This window comes from Rhincodon typus, chromosome 1 (assembly GCF_021869965.1).
Source record: "Rhincodon typus isolate 14 chromosome 1, sRhiTyp1.1, whole genome shotgun sequence".
Taxonomy (NCBI): domain Eukaryota; kingdom Metazoa; phylum Chordata; class Chondrichthyes; order Orectolobiformes; family Rhincodontidae; genus Rhincodon; species Rhincodon typus.
This window is the reverse complement of record NC_063332.1, coordinates 116,823,969-116,840,130: the sequence shown is the minus strand read 5'-3', so window position 1 is coordinate 116,840,130 and position 16,162 is coordinate 116,823,969. Positions and strand designations below refer to the sequence as shown.

General features: G+C 39.4%; 1 protein-coding gene across 1 annotated transcript in view; it reads left to right on the top strand.

Annotated features, from left to right (window-relative positions):
- Positions 1-16,162, top strand: part of LOC109928744 (ankyrin-2-like) — a 909,810-nt gene that overhangs the window by 805,441 nt on the left and 88,207 nt on the right. Inside the window, exons 28-31 of the mRNA XM_048605114.1 lie at positions 4,085-4,309; positions 9,743-9,897; positions 11,850-12,061; positions 12,205-12,409. Coding sequence (XP_048461071.1) covers positions 4,085-4,309; positions 9,743-9,897; positions 11,850-12,061; positions 12,205-12,409 — 797 coding nt within the window. The remainder of the gene's footprint in view (positions 1-4,084; positions 4,310-9,742; positions 9,898-11,849; positions 12,062-12,204; positions 12,410-16,162) is intronic.

Sequence of the window (16,162 nt, the reverse complement as noted above, 5' to 3'; positions counted from 1 at the left end):
GAATAACATCGCTTCATCGGAGGCCTCACTGATGATGTCACCTAGCATGGTGACGAAACGTCTGAATGAAAACAAGCCAGTTCGACGAGCAAGTCAACAACCTCAGTGATATTTACCATTTTCATGGGGGTGAGAAAAGGGACTGGCTGTGTTTTGTGTACATTATGGAGGCAGCTGGCTATTTAAATTATCAGCTGCCTCCACAGAACTAGGAGAAGTTGTAGCCCTGGACAATGTAGTATGCAGATTAGACCTGATAAGAGGATGTATGAACTTTGTGATTCACTTAGATAACCAGGGTCCCCCACCCTCTCAGAGAAGTAAGGTACTCCATTGGAGCTGCTCATGCTACATCTTTACGGGAGGTAATGTATCCTTTGGAATTGTTAAAAAAAAGGCATGAATATGTATAGAAAATGCATGAACCCGATATTGTTAGACCCATGAGACCTGCCAGCAAACCTATCAAGATCAAATGTCAAAACTGCCAGAAGCACCTGCCACAAGGATCTGTTAATGTCAAGAGGTCAAAGAAGATAAGAAATGGGAACAGGAGTAGGCCATTCAGCCAGTTGAGCCCAGAATGCCACTCACTGAGATCATGGCTGATCTTTTACTTCTACACCATTTTCCTGTACTGCCCCTGTCTCCCGCAATGATTTTAATACACAGAAATATCTCAATCTCTGTATTGAACACACTTAATGATTCAGCCATAGCAGCCATTTAGGGTGAATAATTCCAAAGGTTCACCACAGAGTGGGGGAGAAAAAAGGCTTCCTCATTTTGCCTGTCACTTATTCTGAGATTGTTGCCATATTAAAGAGACCAATAAGTGTCAAGTGTCACAACTTCAATGAATTCCAGTGTTTGTTGCTATAAAGCATGTTCAAGAAGCAGTTTTTGTAGTAAGGCTTTATTTAATTTAGGGAATGTAAATTAAGTTAATAGAATTTCAGAGTTATTTCCAATATAGTGAAGCCCAAAATCTGCACTTTTAACATGATTATGCCATCACTGGAGGTAGTGAGAAGGGCAGATAATGGGGCAATATGGCCCTGGAGGAATACATGTCCCCTTATCAGCGTCCCAGTGACTAAGTGCTGGATGCGAAGATGCATTGGTGATCTGCTTGATTCACCAGCAATTAAATCCCTTAATTGATCTATTAATGAGCAGTAAAGTGACTCATCAAAATGCCTGATAACCTACTTGCCCAGCAGATGAGAAAAGTGGTTAGTTTCTCGACTGAGAAAGCTGGGTGTTCTATCTGCTGGGTTGTTGAAGGGAGCTTTATTATCACCCCAAGTGGAGCCAACTGGGGATAGGGCTGGAAAAAGAGATTGACCACTGAAGACCAATTCCATGCCTTTGCTTCTGAACTTCCTCTCCCCATGACTCTCGTCCTGTGAGACCTAAAAGATGAAAACCTCCTTTTTTGCTGCTGCATCCCCGAAGCCTGGGCCTCAGCGAAATTGATCTGTAGGACCCAGAAGCTGTTGGCCTCTGTCCATCACCTTCTGCTGATGCAGGCCTCCTCTACCGAGGGTTGTGATTCACCAATAACCTCTTAAGTGGCATGATGAGTTTTTCATTGGTGGAGGTGAGGAGTCAGTCGCACCTAAATGTACCTGTCCCCCTCACTTGGACACCAAATGTATTTTTATAGGACTTTATTAGTCCTATCTCTGCATGGATCCTAAGGTCTTCCCATGGCAGCTACTAGATGAGTTGGATTGGCAGGCATAAGGGTGAAGGGAGGCAGATGGGACATGATTAGCAATAAATTGATTTAGGGGATTTAAAAAGCCATGGGGATCTAGGTGGGGAGCTTTGATTGGTCTGGCAGGTTGTAAAGGGGTGTTTTGTGCACTTTCATACACTTTAGCACGAGGAGCCATGTTGGTCTGTGGAGGGAAGCTTCGGGTTGGAGGGAAGATTTATTCTTTAAAATTTCAAGTTCAATACAGTTCCAGTGCATGAAGGCAATCCTCCCAGTCAGCTTGCCTCTGAACCTGGCAACTTCCACTCTTGTTCTGGGCTTTTCCAGCCAAAATTCCAGGGTGTCTTACCACCCAGGAATAAAAATTTGACCTTCCGGGGCATTTCTTTGTGGGTCAGCTTTGCGGAACCAGAAGATGCCCCAACTTTTCACTCTCGACCCAGGAGCAAAGATTCAGGACATTGTGTCAGCTACTCCCAACAAGTAGCTCAGGTTTAAATGCCCAAAATTGACTGATGCAAAATATGCAGAGCCGGTTGTTTGTTTTATGGAGGTACAGTAATCAGCGGAAAGGAACTCACTTTGTTTGATTGCTTATTTTTTTTTAAGTTTATAAAATCCTTCTGGGCATAAGGCAATGAGGTAAGAATTGATTCTGACCATAAATTCTGTCTTATGTTGTTAGTACGCAAAAGGTAACTCTCTTATTTTTTCTAATGTTGTCAAATAGAAGCTGCTATTTAGCCACGGTCATGGTGACTATGTTTTAATGCTAATTTAAGTTTCAAACAAATTTACATAATACGGTTAAATATACATTAAACAGGTATTTGTACTAAACAAAAAGCTCCATTCATTATAAAACTTCTAGTCTCCATCTTTCTGACAATGAATATAGCCCATACCACACAGCTTCTAGGGGATGAACTACACAATGATGGTGGGGAATGACTTTAGTCGCCACACTCCAGCAGAAATGGTCGCCGGCAGTTTTTGCAGATTTGATAATACGTGAGCAGTAGCCTTCACAGATTGAGAGTGGACTTCCTGCCCTTCGTTGACAGTTAGACTTGCCCTGGAGAGTTCCTAACCAAACTGATTGACTGGCAGTCAAGTGCTCCCAGCAGCGCCAAAATGCTGTAGTGGCCATTGCTGGGACTACATGTTCTATGAAGATTATCTGCAAGAATTTTCATGAAAGATAGGATCAGCGTTTTTGTCAGAGAGGATCAAGCATCCTAAGGAGAGGACTGTTGCAGAGAGTTCATTTTTAGACACCAAGGCAGGAGGTACAAAGGGGATGTACCATATTGGTATAGTTGACTCTAAAGATTTCTCTCTTGCTGTCATCCTTAATTGGTAAAGTAGGGAGTAAGCAACCTTACTTTTGCCTTACCTTACCCACTCTATAATGGTGGAGGAGGTGTAAAGGGGCCTTAGGTGCCCTCTAAATGGCAACTCAAGGCCTTAATAGACCCTCGTCCACCTGTTATATTATGTGGGAGGTGTAAAATGCAGTTGTAATTTTTTGTTCATCTTTAATGAGCAATATGTCATCAGTGTGATCGATCAGAAATATAGACTTGCTTAACTGGGAATGCCAGACCTACCCCTGGTCTCTGTCCAGAATACAGTTGGCTGATGCTTCCATTTGTTATAAGATGTCCTGTTAAAGGTACTTTTTGGAGACTGTTGATTAGATTGCTTGCTCTCAAAGTTTAGTCTTTAGAGTGCATGAATCCAAAACAGCTTTGTTGAATGAAAAATATTAGTGTGAATTGTGTCTAATTTAATCAGATATATGACTGTATTAGATACGTGACTTTAAGCTGGAGAAGGAGTTGAAAGGCTGTGGATTTTGAGCAGAGGTAAATTTGTATAAAGAAAAACGTTATTTTTGTGATCATTTACACTGTAATCAACTTTCCCGTCCCTTCCCTGTGAATTCAGAGGAACCACAATTCATTCTTCCCACAGCCCAGTACCTTAGCATCATTACAGTAGCTTTAAAACTCTGATGGTACCACAACAGTCCCATTCAGTTTATCAAATAAATCAAAAAAAGAGTGCTGTTTATTGAGGCCACAGATAAGTGATGAGTGGAAATATCACTTGGTCTTCCTGAAGGTGGGATGAACCCTGAAGGAGGCTGCATTATTTGGCTGATGTCTAAGAATTCACTACAGCCTGCACCTTTACATTACAAATGTTCTATGTGGTCTCAGGTTGAGTAATTGTTCCCTGTCACAATTTCTGTTCTGGTTTGTGTGAATGAACAGCCACCACTCCATTGCTCCAGTCAAAAATAACACTCCATTGGAAGAATAAAGCGGATAATAAAAACTTTGTATTTACTTGCAGTTTCCTGGTTAGTTTCATGGTGGATGCACGTGGTGGATCCATGCGGGGCTGCCGCCATAATGGGCTGCGAATTATTATTCCCCCTCGGAAGTGTACAGCCCCAACACGTGTGACGTGCCGCCTGGTCAAACGTCACCGACTGGCCACAATGCCTCCTATGGTGGAAGGAGAGGGCCATGCCAGTCGGCTAATTGAAGTTGGACCATCAGGTGCCCAGTTCCTTGGGTAAGTTCCAAAACATGCAAATCTGACAAACAAATCCAACATCTATTTTCTGATCGATCTAAAATACAGTCATTATCAATCCAAAGGCAGCATTATATCCTGTTAATTTTGCTAAATCTAAAAACATATGTTTGCAATGAAAAAAGCAAAAGATTAAAACCAAAAGAACTGCGGATGCTGTAAATCAGGAACAAAAACAGAAGTTGCTGGAAAAGCTCAACAAGTCTGGCAGCATCTGTGAAGAAAAAAATCAGAGATAATGTTTTGGGTCCGGTGACCCTTCCAAAGATTACTTTGTCAATAAATGATTCTTTGGACAAGGTCAGCATGCTCATATGCAATCACTGAAGAACTTGTGAATCTACATTGCTGAGCAGTGTGGTATACTAACAGACGGTAGTGTCTAACCATAATTTACAAAAAAATGAAAAATTTAAGCCGGATGCGTTTTAGTGTTAATTGTGAAATGTGAATGCTGCATCTCTAACATCATAAAATACTGTAATATGTTTCATTTCCAACACAATGTAATCAAAATGCTTCAAAAAGATCCACAGCAAGCTTTGTCTTTGCTCATCATTAGAGTACAATCACTAATCATTAACCAGCCACTATGGAACAAGAACCAAAGGAATAATACTCAATGGTACAGTCTCAAATTATAACTTGCAATATTTTCTTCAGTTTGTTATGTTAGGTATGTGCTATATAAGAAGATAAGAATCTAGGGAACGGGGCGTCTCCATTATGTTCCACAAGGCATTCTGTTTTGATTAATCAACCCTACTAATCCATTGACATATCATAACCTTAGTCCTTTCTCTTTCCACTGCAATGAATGGGATTTGAATTGTACATAAAGTTTTGGACTATCTTGTGTGGATTTTATTTGGATGGTTAATCAGTATTGTAGAATTATGACTTTTACTCAACATTAAACTAATATCTCAAGATCAATAATCAATTTAATAATGTCCAATAAAGTCAATGAGATACCAGCCAGTAAATGTGTGGACCGATTGATTGTCTAATCTTGCTGAAGCTAAGGAGTGGTAGATGGACGATGAATGCAAAACCCTATTAAGTATTAACATTACAGATATGTATTTGTACAGATCTGTACTAATACAGATATCTGCACTGGCATCCAGGTAGGGGAAAAAAGGTAGTATGTGTTATTTGCATACGTCACATAGTACTTACATATGTGCTTCTTCGCCACCCTCACCCCCTACCTTTCCATTCTCCACCTATCTACCTTATGCCACCATCTCTGGTTTCCTTTTGGCAAGTTAACCTTTTAATTAACCGGTATGAAACATCTTTTGAACTGTCAAGTTTTGTTATTACGGTTAACTTATTAACTTTAGCAGTATAAAAGACAGGGGAGGAAATTAGGAAAATAAGAGAGGAATTAAACATTTCATAACAATCATTTCAAGTGATTGTTCAGGCATTACAGAATCAATTTTCAATCAGCAATTTTTAACTTGTAAAGTATAATATCTAGAACATCGGCTATCAATTATGCTCCTTCTCAATCACTAATATCACTAATAAAAGTCTTCATTGCACCCTTGTAAAATTCCTAATAATTTGTCAAGCATTCCAGCATATATTTTAAAAAAAAGTATTGATTGCTTGTTGATTTCATGATAGGCAAGCAATATAGGTTTGAATAACAAAAAAAAACTGCAACCAAGACAAAGACTAAATGTTTGTTGGTTTTATACTTTTTTTTATCTCTCTTCTACTGCTGCTTTGGATTTACTCAGTAAACTACACCTTCCTAACTCTCCTCCCCCGCTAAATGAGGGAGAAAGCTTGGTTAGCCGAATCCTGCAGCTTGGGCCTTCAGGAACCAAATTCCTTGGGTAGGAGAGAAACACAAAATGTTCAGAGAAGAATTCATTGGATGCCACCATGCATATTCCCTGCAATCCTCTCCAACATTCTTTACATTTAATTTTTTTAACCCTTTTCCATTGTCCCTTATGCGTCTAAATATTACCCTTTCTGTGTTTATATGATGTATAATATATATAAAATATTCATTTATATATATTATCTATATATAGATCATCTTTGCTCGAGACAAACTGTGATGTTCTGTGGCTTTATGTCATGAGTGTTGTCGTAGCTGGGAATGCATGTGCTCAATGTAGTAAGGAACTTCCTTTGTTGCTTTCCTCCCTGTTCATTCCTTATGTTAATTCCTCATGTGTTAGTGGACATCTTATAATGTCCACTAAATCATATCTTCCTACCCTTGTTGAACTGTGTATTAAATTGTAGTCTGTAACAAAGTGAAATGGAAATTGAAATAAGTTTGATTAGAAAGATGTAATACAAGTGTGCTGAACTTCTCGTGTCTTGTTACCTATTGATAGGCTAGGATCCTGATAAGATTTAAAATGGTTAAGTCCTGAGTCTGAATAAGACTTAACTTTTTAAATCCCAAAATACAAGTTAAATCTAGTGTCTTGACTATTTATAAATAGTGTGGTTTAATTGTTTCTTCCTGTTCCTCATTTCTGTCCTGTGAATTATATTACTTTCCCTCATTTCTATACAACATGTGAGTTTTTTTATGTAGATGAGGAAGCTATAGTCAGGATAGAGGAGAACATTGTAAAATATTTAATATGCGCATTGATAGTAATACAATCAATTTGATTGTTCTGCCCATTCATTCCCTTTTCACTTTTTTTATTTTTTTTTAAATCTCTTGATGTTCCTCGCATTATTTTGTAGTTGCTGATCCATGGAATCATGTGGAAAATGTTATAATTTCTTTTGCTGTTATTTTTCTAATTACTGTTACTGCTCATTCTATTACTGTTCTCACGCTGTTGCTTAATTTGTATTTTTTTAACCATCCGCAGTGTCTGTGTTGTTCTTGGTTGTTTTACCCCTTTGAGCTGTCATTGCACATCTGATGCCGTGTACCACCATGTTCTGTGATTGATCTCCATGTAAGGGAAGATGTTAGACCAGGAGCTCTCTGATTACCAGCTAGTGGGCAATTTTATCTGCACTACTATTTGATGATCAGATCTTTCAGCTCCTCTTCCTTTGGTATGTAACATATTTTTGAGTAGCAAGTACATTAACAGAATCACTATTGCAGAACTAGCAAAAACACAGTCAATGTTGTTACCACACAAGGCTGTCAAGACATTGATAGCTAAATTTCAAGCAGAGATGAATGTGAACTAATTACTGATGATTCCTTTGGCATTTGTCGTTTTACTGTGTCAATGTATTATAGCATTGCTGCACTGTTCGATTTCAGTAAATCCTAGCAGTTTTGTCACTTTCTTAAGAAATAGTCCTTGTTCAAATACATGACCCAGGATTTATATTCTTACTAAAGACAAAAACTGAATTTCTACCATAGAGTTTAGAAACAGGTTTTATTTTGGAGTCCGAAACATACTTCCAATGTGAAACTAACTTTAATTTCAGATTTAAGCCTTGAATTTATATTAAAGTATGTTTTAAATCTGAACAAAGGAAAATGTGAAGCTATGAGGTAAAAACTCGCTTTGGCTACTTGGAAATTGCATTAAAAGGTATGATAATAGGCTGGCATTGGCTATCCTTTAAAGAATTAATACACTTTTATAACACATTTTTGATTCCTTTTTGAGGCACAGAAACCTAGCAGGAAGGGTGATTCAGCCATAGCTAAAGGGAGGGGTGGCAGAAGCATATAGGGGAGCAATGTTTAAGAGGCATTCAGACAGACACATAAACAGGCAGTTATAGAGGGATAGGAACCATGTGCAGCCAGATGCAATTAGTTTAGCCTGGCATCATGGTCAGCACACACATGGTAGGCTGAAGGGTCTGTTCCTGTGCTATACTGTCGTATTCAGTGTTGTGTTAGATCAAGACAGAGAACTTATAAAATTGCCAAAGAATGTAATATAACTGAGGATTGTGAGTATCTTAGAATTCAACAAAGGAGAAACATAAACTGATAAAGAAAAAGAAAATACAATCTTAAAGTAAGCTAGCAAGAAACGTAAAACTCAACTGTAAAAGCTTTTATAGATATGTTAAAAAAGGCAAAGATTAGCCAAGAGAAATGTGGGCCCACTACTAGCACAGTCTGTTAAAAGACCAGGCACTCATTGTACTACTTGTTTAGTGCTCAGGGCACCCCCTTCAGAACTGCATAGTCCTCCTTTTTCTTACTGACCTCCTCATGGGACCAGAGCCATTACTATCTCCTCATTCTGTACCCACATATCTCCAGCTGGTGACTTTCTGAAGGATCAACTATTCGCCACTTTAACAATTAGGACTATGACCCTTCACAGGCTTAAAATGAACTTTTAGAAGGTTCAATTGAACACAATTGGGAAAAGATCAGCATTCTTGTCTCACTGTCCTCCCACAGTGATTATTGCCAATACATTGACTGACTGGTGCCTTGCAATTGGCATGCCACCTGGTAACAGTATTTTTGAGGCTATCTTACTTTTGTTCCCTACTTAAAGGGGCCATCAGACATCAGGCCAAAATATGCACAAAAAATACAATCAAAAGACTAAATATCAAGTCCAAGTTCCTGCAGGTAATTATTTAATGTACACATTTAAAAGAAATTCAGCACAAATGCATTATATAAACAGTTCATTCAGATACAATAGTGAAAAGGTGGGAGATTTGCAAAACAGTAAGAAAATTAAGTTCAATTCAAAGTTTTCTTTAGTATTTTGACCATAAATCTCCTTTCTTTAAGTTACTCTGATCCATTTGTTGTTTTACAATTGATATTGTGTATGATATGATGTTTGTCATGAAAATATTAAATTTGTGTTAGTTTACCAAAGTTCAGAAATGCTTCAAATCCTTGTGGAATGTGGAGTGAAACCAGTAAGTCTATATTATAAACTTTTGGGATATTAATTAATTGCAAAGATCTTTACAAGATGTTTCTCAGCAGCAATATGTCACAAATTTCAGTTTATCAGCATGCCATTCAGCTCCAGCACCCCACCTTCATTTATCGAATTTTGGATATTGATTGCAATTTCAGTTGAAGTTAATTCCATTAAAGCAATAAATAATGAGAGAATCAGTAATTCTGATCTCTATCACCCCAGCATTAACCAGTTTTGGTGAAAATCTCAATACGAATGATTATTACCTCCTAGCACGATCATTTATATGAAAAAGGAGAGAAAATAAAAATTAAGCAAAGTACATTTTAGATGCTTCTTATTTCAAAAGTCACTAGATCAAAATAGCATGACACTAGGTTAACCTTACATTAGTTATTCAGTAGTCCCTATCCATGTTGAAAATGAATGCCAGCTCACTTTGTTACTGACTATATACAATTGGTAAAGAGTAGCATTAGACATGCTGGAATCAGGTCTGTTTCCACATTATGCTCATTCTTAACATCCGGTGTTTTAGGCCTGTGATTGTAGAGATTCCACACTTTGCGGCAGTGCGTGGGAAGGAACGGGAACTGGTCGTGCTGCGCAGTGAAACAGGGGAGACCTGGAAGGAACATCAGTGTGAATATACTGAAGAAGAGTTGAATGAAATATTGAATGGGATGGATGAAGGTACCAACTTTGGGGAATGAGGGTAGTGCAAGAGACAAGTAATGAGAAAACAAAGGGCCATTGTACTTATCTCATTACATATTCAGATAATCATGGGTCTGACATTCATCCCAGCCTGAAAATTCATTTGGATCAACTAAATCTATGTAAAGTTGTGCTTGTTTTGTGGGCTGGTGTGGGCCTCACCCTTGGATCTTGTTGGGAATCGCAAAAGGACTGAATAATTTTTGAAAAAAAGTGTGTGCTGAAACTGAGGCTGTAACAATGCCAATGTTAGTGTTCCAGTGTGAAGACAAATATCTTAACATGCAACACCCATGTTTGAAAAGAATCATGTACAGTCACAGATTAACTTGTTTCATACAGAATAATTACATCCAGTTCAGCAAGTCAGAGTTCTCTCTCATCAATTCAAGAATAAAAATTATTGAAATGTTTATTTTAGACATTTATTTTTTAATGGCAGAACTTCACTTTTTACATTCCACGTGAAATCTGAATTGATCAGAATTCTAGTTTATGGTTGTATAATTAAGAATTTAGGTAACTCTTGTGCTAAATTAATTATAATCTCTCTGTTCTATCGCACAAACATCATAACTGCTACTACTCCCACAATGCAGGTCATCAGACATTGTCAGATATAATTTCATTCTCACCTTATATAATTTGATTGCTCGAGCCAGAGCCAGCTGGGGTTGATGTCTGCAGATGTCTTCGGAAACCTATGATTAATCAGTTTTGCATGACTCCTTTATCAGACGAAGGTTAGCAAACCACTTTTCTAAAATTGCACACTTAATGATCTTGATTACGCCAGTAACTTAGGTCCTTATCATCATCAGCTTTCACTAGAATCACATCATTCTTTGTCTCTCGAATCCTCAAAACCCAACCTACACCACTCTCAGCATATACATTCTCAGGCACCAACAATACATATTTTAGTACGTATCTCTCATGGGATTTCTCTAACCTGTCTTTGTAAAATATATCAACTCTACAGTATTCAAGTCTGGACACTTTACCTACTTTTACGGCCCAAAATATTCAGAGGAAAAGCAATCGCGGTCAGTTTGGCAATCCACTCCTACCTTTTCCCACCAAGTATGAATTCTTCATGTCTGGCTGGCAATTCTGATTCTGACTCCTTGAGAAATGTGGAGCATACCCAAAATCCAACAGATCCCTCGCAGTGCAGGATATCAGGGGAAGTCACACCGTGCCCTGTTTTTCACAGCGGTAGATACCATATTCTGAGATTTAAAGATGCAACCACTTTGACAGATCTTCTGAAAGGGTAATTGGGTTGGTAAGTGTGGAATTGGGAGGTAGTTAGTTAAGGGATAAGGGCACCAGGTGGGTAAAATGCCAGGGTGGCATGTACATAAGGGGCCAGATAAGTGATTTAGTTCTTAGAGTTGGTAGGAGGGCAGCTACTGACAGCTATGCATTGGTTCAAGGGCTCAGGCCAGCAGTGGATACTTCTGAGGAATGCATAGATAGGTGTTGAGTATTGGGTTTTTTTTTGAGGAATGCAGAGGCGTGTTGAAGAAGGTGATGTCTCTTTTTTCCTGTCACCTTAAGTCCTGACAAGCAATGACTCTCTGGCTTTCAGAATATTTGTGCATATACATTCACTCCTCAGAATTATTATATTAACCATTTTAACTGCATCACCAACATTGGCATGATTACAATATTCGAACTATTTTGGCCCAGGCCATGCATTGCCATAAAAAAGTCCAACTTTATATTGATTTCATCGATCTAAATTGAATAAACAATACATTCTGAAAAAAAAATTAACAATGTTTTGATTGAATCACATTCAAGAGTTTTGGTTTCTAAAATAAGCAGATCATACTGATCATTAGAATGTAAATTAATGCCCATCGTATACAGTTTGAGCAGAAGAATTTCAATAATGGTGTTTTCTTTCCTATTTACAGTGCTTGACAGCCCAGAGGAACTTGACAAAAAACGTATTTGCCGTATCATCACCAGGGATTTCCCACAGTACTTTGCAGTTGTGTCCAGGGTCAGGCAGGACAGTAACTTGATTGGGCCAGAAGGAGGTGTGTTGAGCAGTACTGTTGTACCACAGGTTCAAGCTGTCTTCCCTGAGGGAGCATTAACTAAAAGGATTAGAGTTGGCCTCCAGGTAACTAATCTCCCAGAGTTTTAAACAAGGTGGCATGCCTGGGTCCAGTCGTCAAATATGTTTAAGTAGGAATATTAGTTCGCTGTTTTACAGATACTGTTAGCTGAAAAGCGTCTTTACTGTTTTCCTTTATTAATGTCCAGGCCCAGCCCATGCATGTTGAGCTAGTCAAGAAAATTCTTGGTAACAAGGCAACCTTCAGTCCAATAGTCACCCTGGAGCCTCGAAGAAGGAAATTCCATAAACCTATAACGATGACAATTCCTATTCCAAAATACTCTACTGAAGGGCTAATGAACGGCTACGGTGGAGACACTCCAACTCTCAGGTTACTTTGCAGTATTACAGGTAAGATACCAATACATGTTTGTAAATGTTGACACAAAGACAACTACCAAATACTAGTCTAGTGGAGTCTGCCATCAGCCTGACAGTCTGGCTGATTGTCATTGTATTGAAATGACAGCAACGTGACCATGGGGACATACCACTTAGAGCACTTTTCCAACCTAATTCCTGTATATTTACCGAACTATTTTTCTCCCCTGTCCATCATCTAAATTTTTTTTTACATGTCATTGAAATTTCTCTTGTGGCATATGCCTTCAATTTTCTCATACAATTGTGTGATACCTTACTGAACACCTTCAGAAAATTTATTCATATCTTCATCAACTAAAATCCATGCATTTTATCTTAAATTATAGATTCCAAGATTTGTCTACTAATCATGAAAGTTAAAGGCCTCAATTTACTTTCCTGGTTCAGGCACATGGAAACAAGGGTTCATGGGCTCTCCAAACCTGGTTTTAAAAATGGCGGTCTGCTGTTCCCATTTTTGGTCTGTCGGTACATACTCCATTAGAAAGTGGGCTGGGCAACCCAAGAAGAACGTGAGTAGCCTGTGATTTACCAAAGTTGACTGGGAGGAAAACCTACCTAGGGATTCCAGCACTATGTCCAAAGATGAAAATAAAGGAATAAAATATTCCACTAGCTCTCACTCCTTATCCATCCTCACACTGTCACCCCATCCACCTACAGTGCCTCATCCATGCCACCTCATGCCATCTACCCATCCCCATGCCAACCTGTGCCCCTCTACCTATACTCCATGTTACTCAAATAATGTATGCCACCCTATTACCCTGTACCCACACTCTATGGCCATGCCATCTTAGTACCTACTTTCATCTCTTTTACCTCTTCATGTACCATGCCAACCCACCCAGTATCCACAAGTACCCGTGACAAGACTTGACAGCTTTGTCAGTTCCTGACAGGTCTGGATATTTTTGATACTTCTTGATTAAACCTTGATATCCTTGACACTCCTTGACAGTTCTTGATGTTTCTGGTACTTTTTGTCAGTCATTGATACATTCTGCACTCCTTGACGGTGCTTGATGAGTTTGGCACTTGTGGACAGTTGTTGCTGTGTTTTATACTTCTTGACAGATCCTGACAGTGCTTGACAAGCTTCACACTTTGACAACTTTACAGTTTCAAGACGTTTGTGTAGCTTTTAGACATAATCTTCTCTACTGCTAACAATCCCAAAGGGTACCTACCCTCTCTTGTCAAAGGACACCTGACCCCTGCCACTACTGGAACTGTTTCCACAGGGGGAACGTCAGTTGTCCAAAACAAATGCACTGAAAACAGGTTTGCTCTGAACTGGTCTCTTCTGTGTACTCTGCAGTGGGTTTATTTAATTGGAAGCAACTGAATTTTTGTCTGCCAACTCCATGTCTACTCGTATGGAAATTGGTTTTGGGACTTTGCATTTCTGAGTACTTCCTGCATTTCTGCAACATCAGAAAGGTTCTCTGACGTGCCAGACATGTGGACTGATGTTTCTGAACTTATCCAGTGCTCAATACTTGTACATCAACATTACAATGACTATTTTTTACACCTAAGATGCTATTTTCATATTTAAGGGAGATTGAAAAATTGTGGTCAGAGCTACTGATGCCTCATTAATAGGGGTCACACATTTAAGACCGAGCTAAGGGGGAATTTCTTCCCTGAGGGTAGTGAATCTGTGGAATTCTTTACCACTGAAATACTGTTAAGACTAGGCCGTTCAGCCTATTCAAGGCTGAAAGAGGCATTTTTTAATCAATGTGGGAACCTAGTGTTAGAGGGAAAAGACAGGAAAGTGGATTTGAGGATTATCAGATCAGCCAGGATCTCATTGAATGGGGGTGTAAATTTGATTGGCTGAATGGCCTACTTCTGCTCCTACATCTGATGGTCTTTCAATAGTTGGAATCCAAGGGCTTGATATTTGCGGATATGCCAAGTCAACTGCTAAAAATGGTGAGCAGGAACTGATGTCAGAATTCATGGCCCCATTTCTGACAGCTCAAAACGTTACCAGGTGGAATGGGGAGGGTGACATCTTCAAACAGGCCACATTTTGGCTGTTAAAAGGGTTTTTAGTTACAGTGTGAAAGTCACAAACTGATGGAGTAGGTGTAAATTCTCATGAAGGTAAATATTGTCATGGGATTTTAGAGTCATGATCTGAAACTCATTAAATCCCCACGCATAACTATAAAAGAAAGCAGGCATAAGCTGTCAGTGAGAATTAAAAAAATAACCATTTGCTTGAGTACTTTAACTTCCATAGCATCCTGATAGAGTCTTTGTCTTACTGTATCAAACAACGTGGTCTGTGATAGTGGCTGTGATGCATTATCACTTGTTTTTCTTTATTCATTCACTGGCTGGACAAGCATTTATTGTCTCTCCGTACCTGGAGTTCACCATCATCTTCTCAAGGGCAAGTAGGGGGTGGGCAATAAATGCTGAATTAGCCAGCAAAGCCCTTATTCAATGAACAAATGGGATACTTTGAATACAAATGAATACATTTGACCATAGCATCTTTCTTGCAATTTCTTTATCTGGGTCCAGCTTTGTTGATTCCTGGATATTCTGTTAGAGGCATTAAATGGCTTTCACCAAAGGAGGCGGCATTTTGACCATCATGTCCATTCCAGCCAAAAAGGATCCATCGAACTTAGTCACAAACTCCAACTCTTGCCTCTGTAGCCCTGTAGGTTACGGCATCTCAAGTACATATTCTTGGGTGTATTCTATGGGGTGACAGATTACTCCTCAGTGGACACAGAACATTCCCAATGGACACAGGGTCCCCAATTAGCTTATCCCCTTTCTGTGCCTTCCAGCACCCCAGCAGAGAAAGCTCATGCCCCTACCTTTCCTTGTGGATAGAAACTTTAAAATAGGGTTGGAATCAGGCCCTTAAGTGGCAGCTGAATGTTCACTTGCAGGTGTTCAATAGGCCCAAGGGCAGGCAGGCTGCTCGATAGATAATCTCTCCCCTGTAGTATGGATCAGGGTAAATATCGTTAGATTTTGGGGCATACGTGACCACAGTTACCTTAAAATAAGCAGTTGACAGATTGTATTTTCAATAGTTTGCTAAATTTGTAAAGAGGTAGCAATTTAGTTATGGTATACTGGTTATTTAGACAAGAAAGTATTCGTCCATGACAGCTACAGATTGTTCACTGATACCAGAGGATGAACAGGCAGCTGGCACAGAGTGTGTGATCTCACTAATATTGTGAAGGCAGCATCCTGCGCTCGGCTGAACTTTTGGGAACTCTTCCCAGGGTTTTCCCTCAGTCTCTCTTGATCTGATTCCACCTGAAGGAGACAAATCCCTGTCAAGGACTGTGCACTGATTCTGAGCAATAGTGCTGATATACACTGTTTCTAAGGGAAGGTGGTTTACACTGTGTCAGTCACCCATTTGAATCTTTCTTGCCAAAGGACTTAGGGCTCAAATGAAAATACCAGGGACGGCAGGATGAGGTGCCTAAGTGACTTAATTAGCCACCTAAGGGCTTCAAGAGGCCGAAAGGTGGGCAAGTTATAGAGAGCCTGCCTGTAAATCTCAGGCAGGGACAGGTAGCCGATGCGAAGGCCATCTGCTGGATATTACATGCTCCTGTCTTCAAACCAACATTGAAAAGCATAAGGTGCAGGGCTGGATGAACACAGCAGGCCAAGCAGCATCATAGGAGCAGAGAGGCTGACGTTTCGGGCCTAGACCCTTCATCA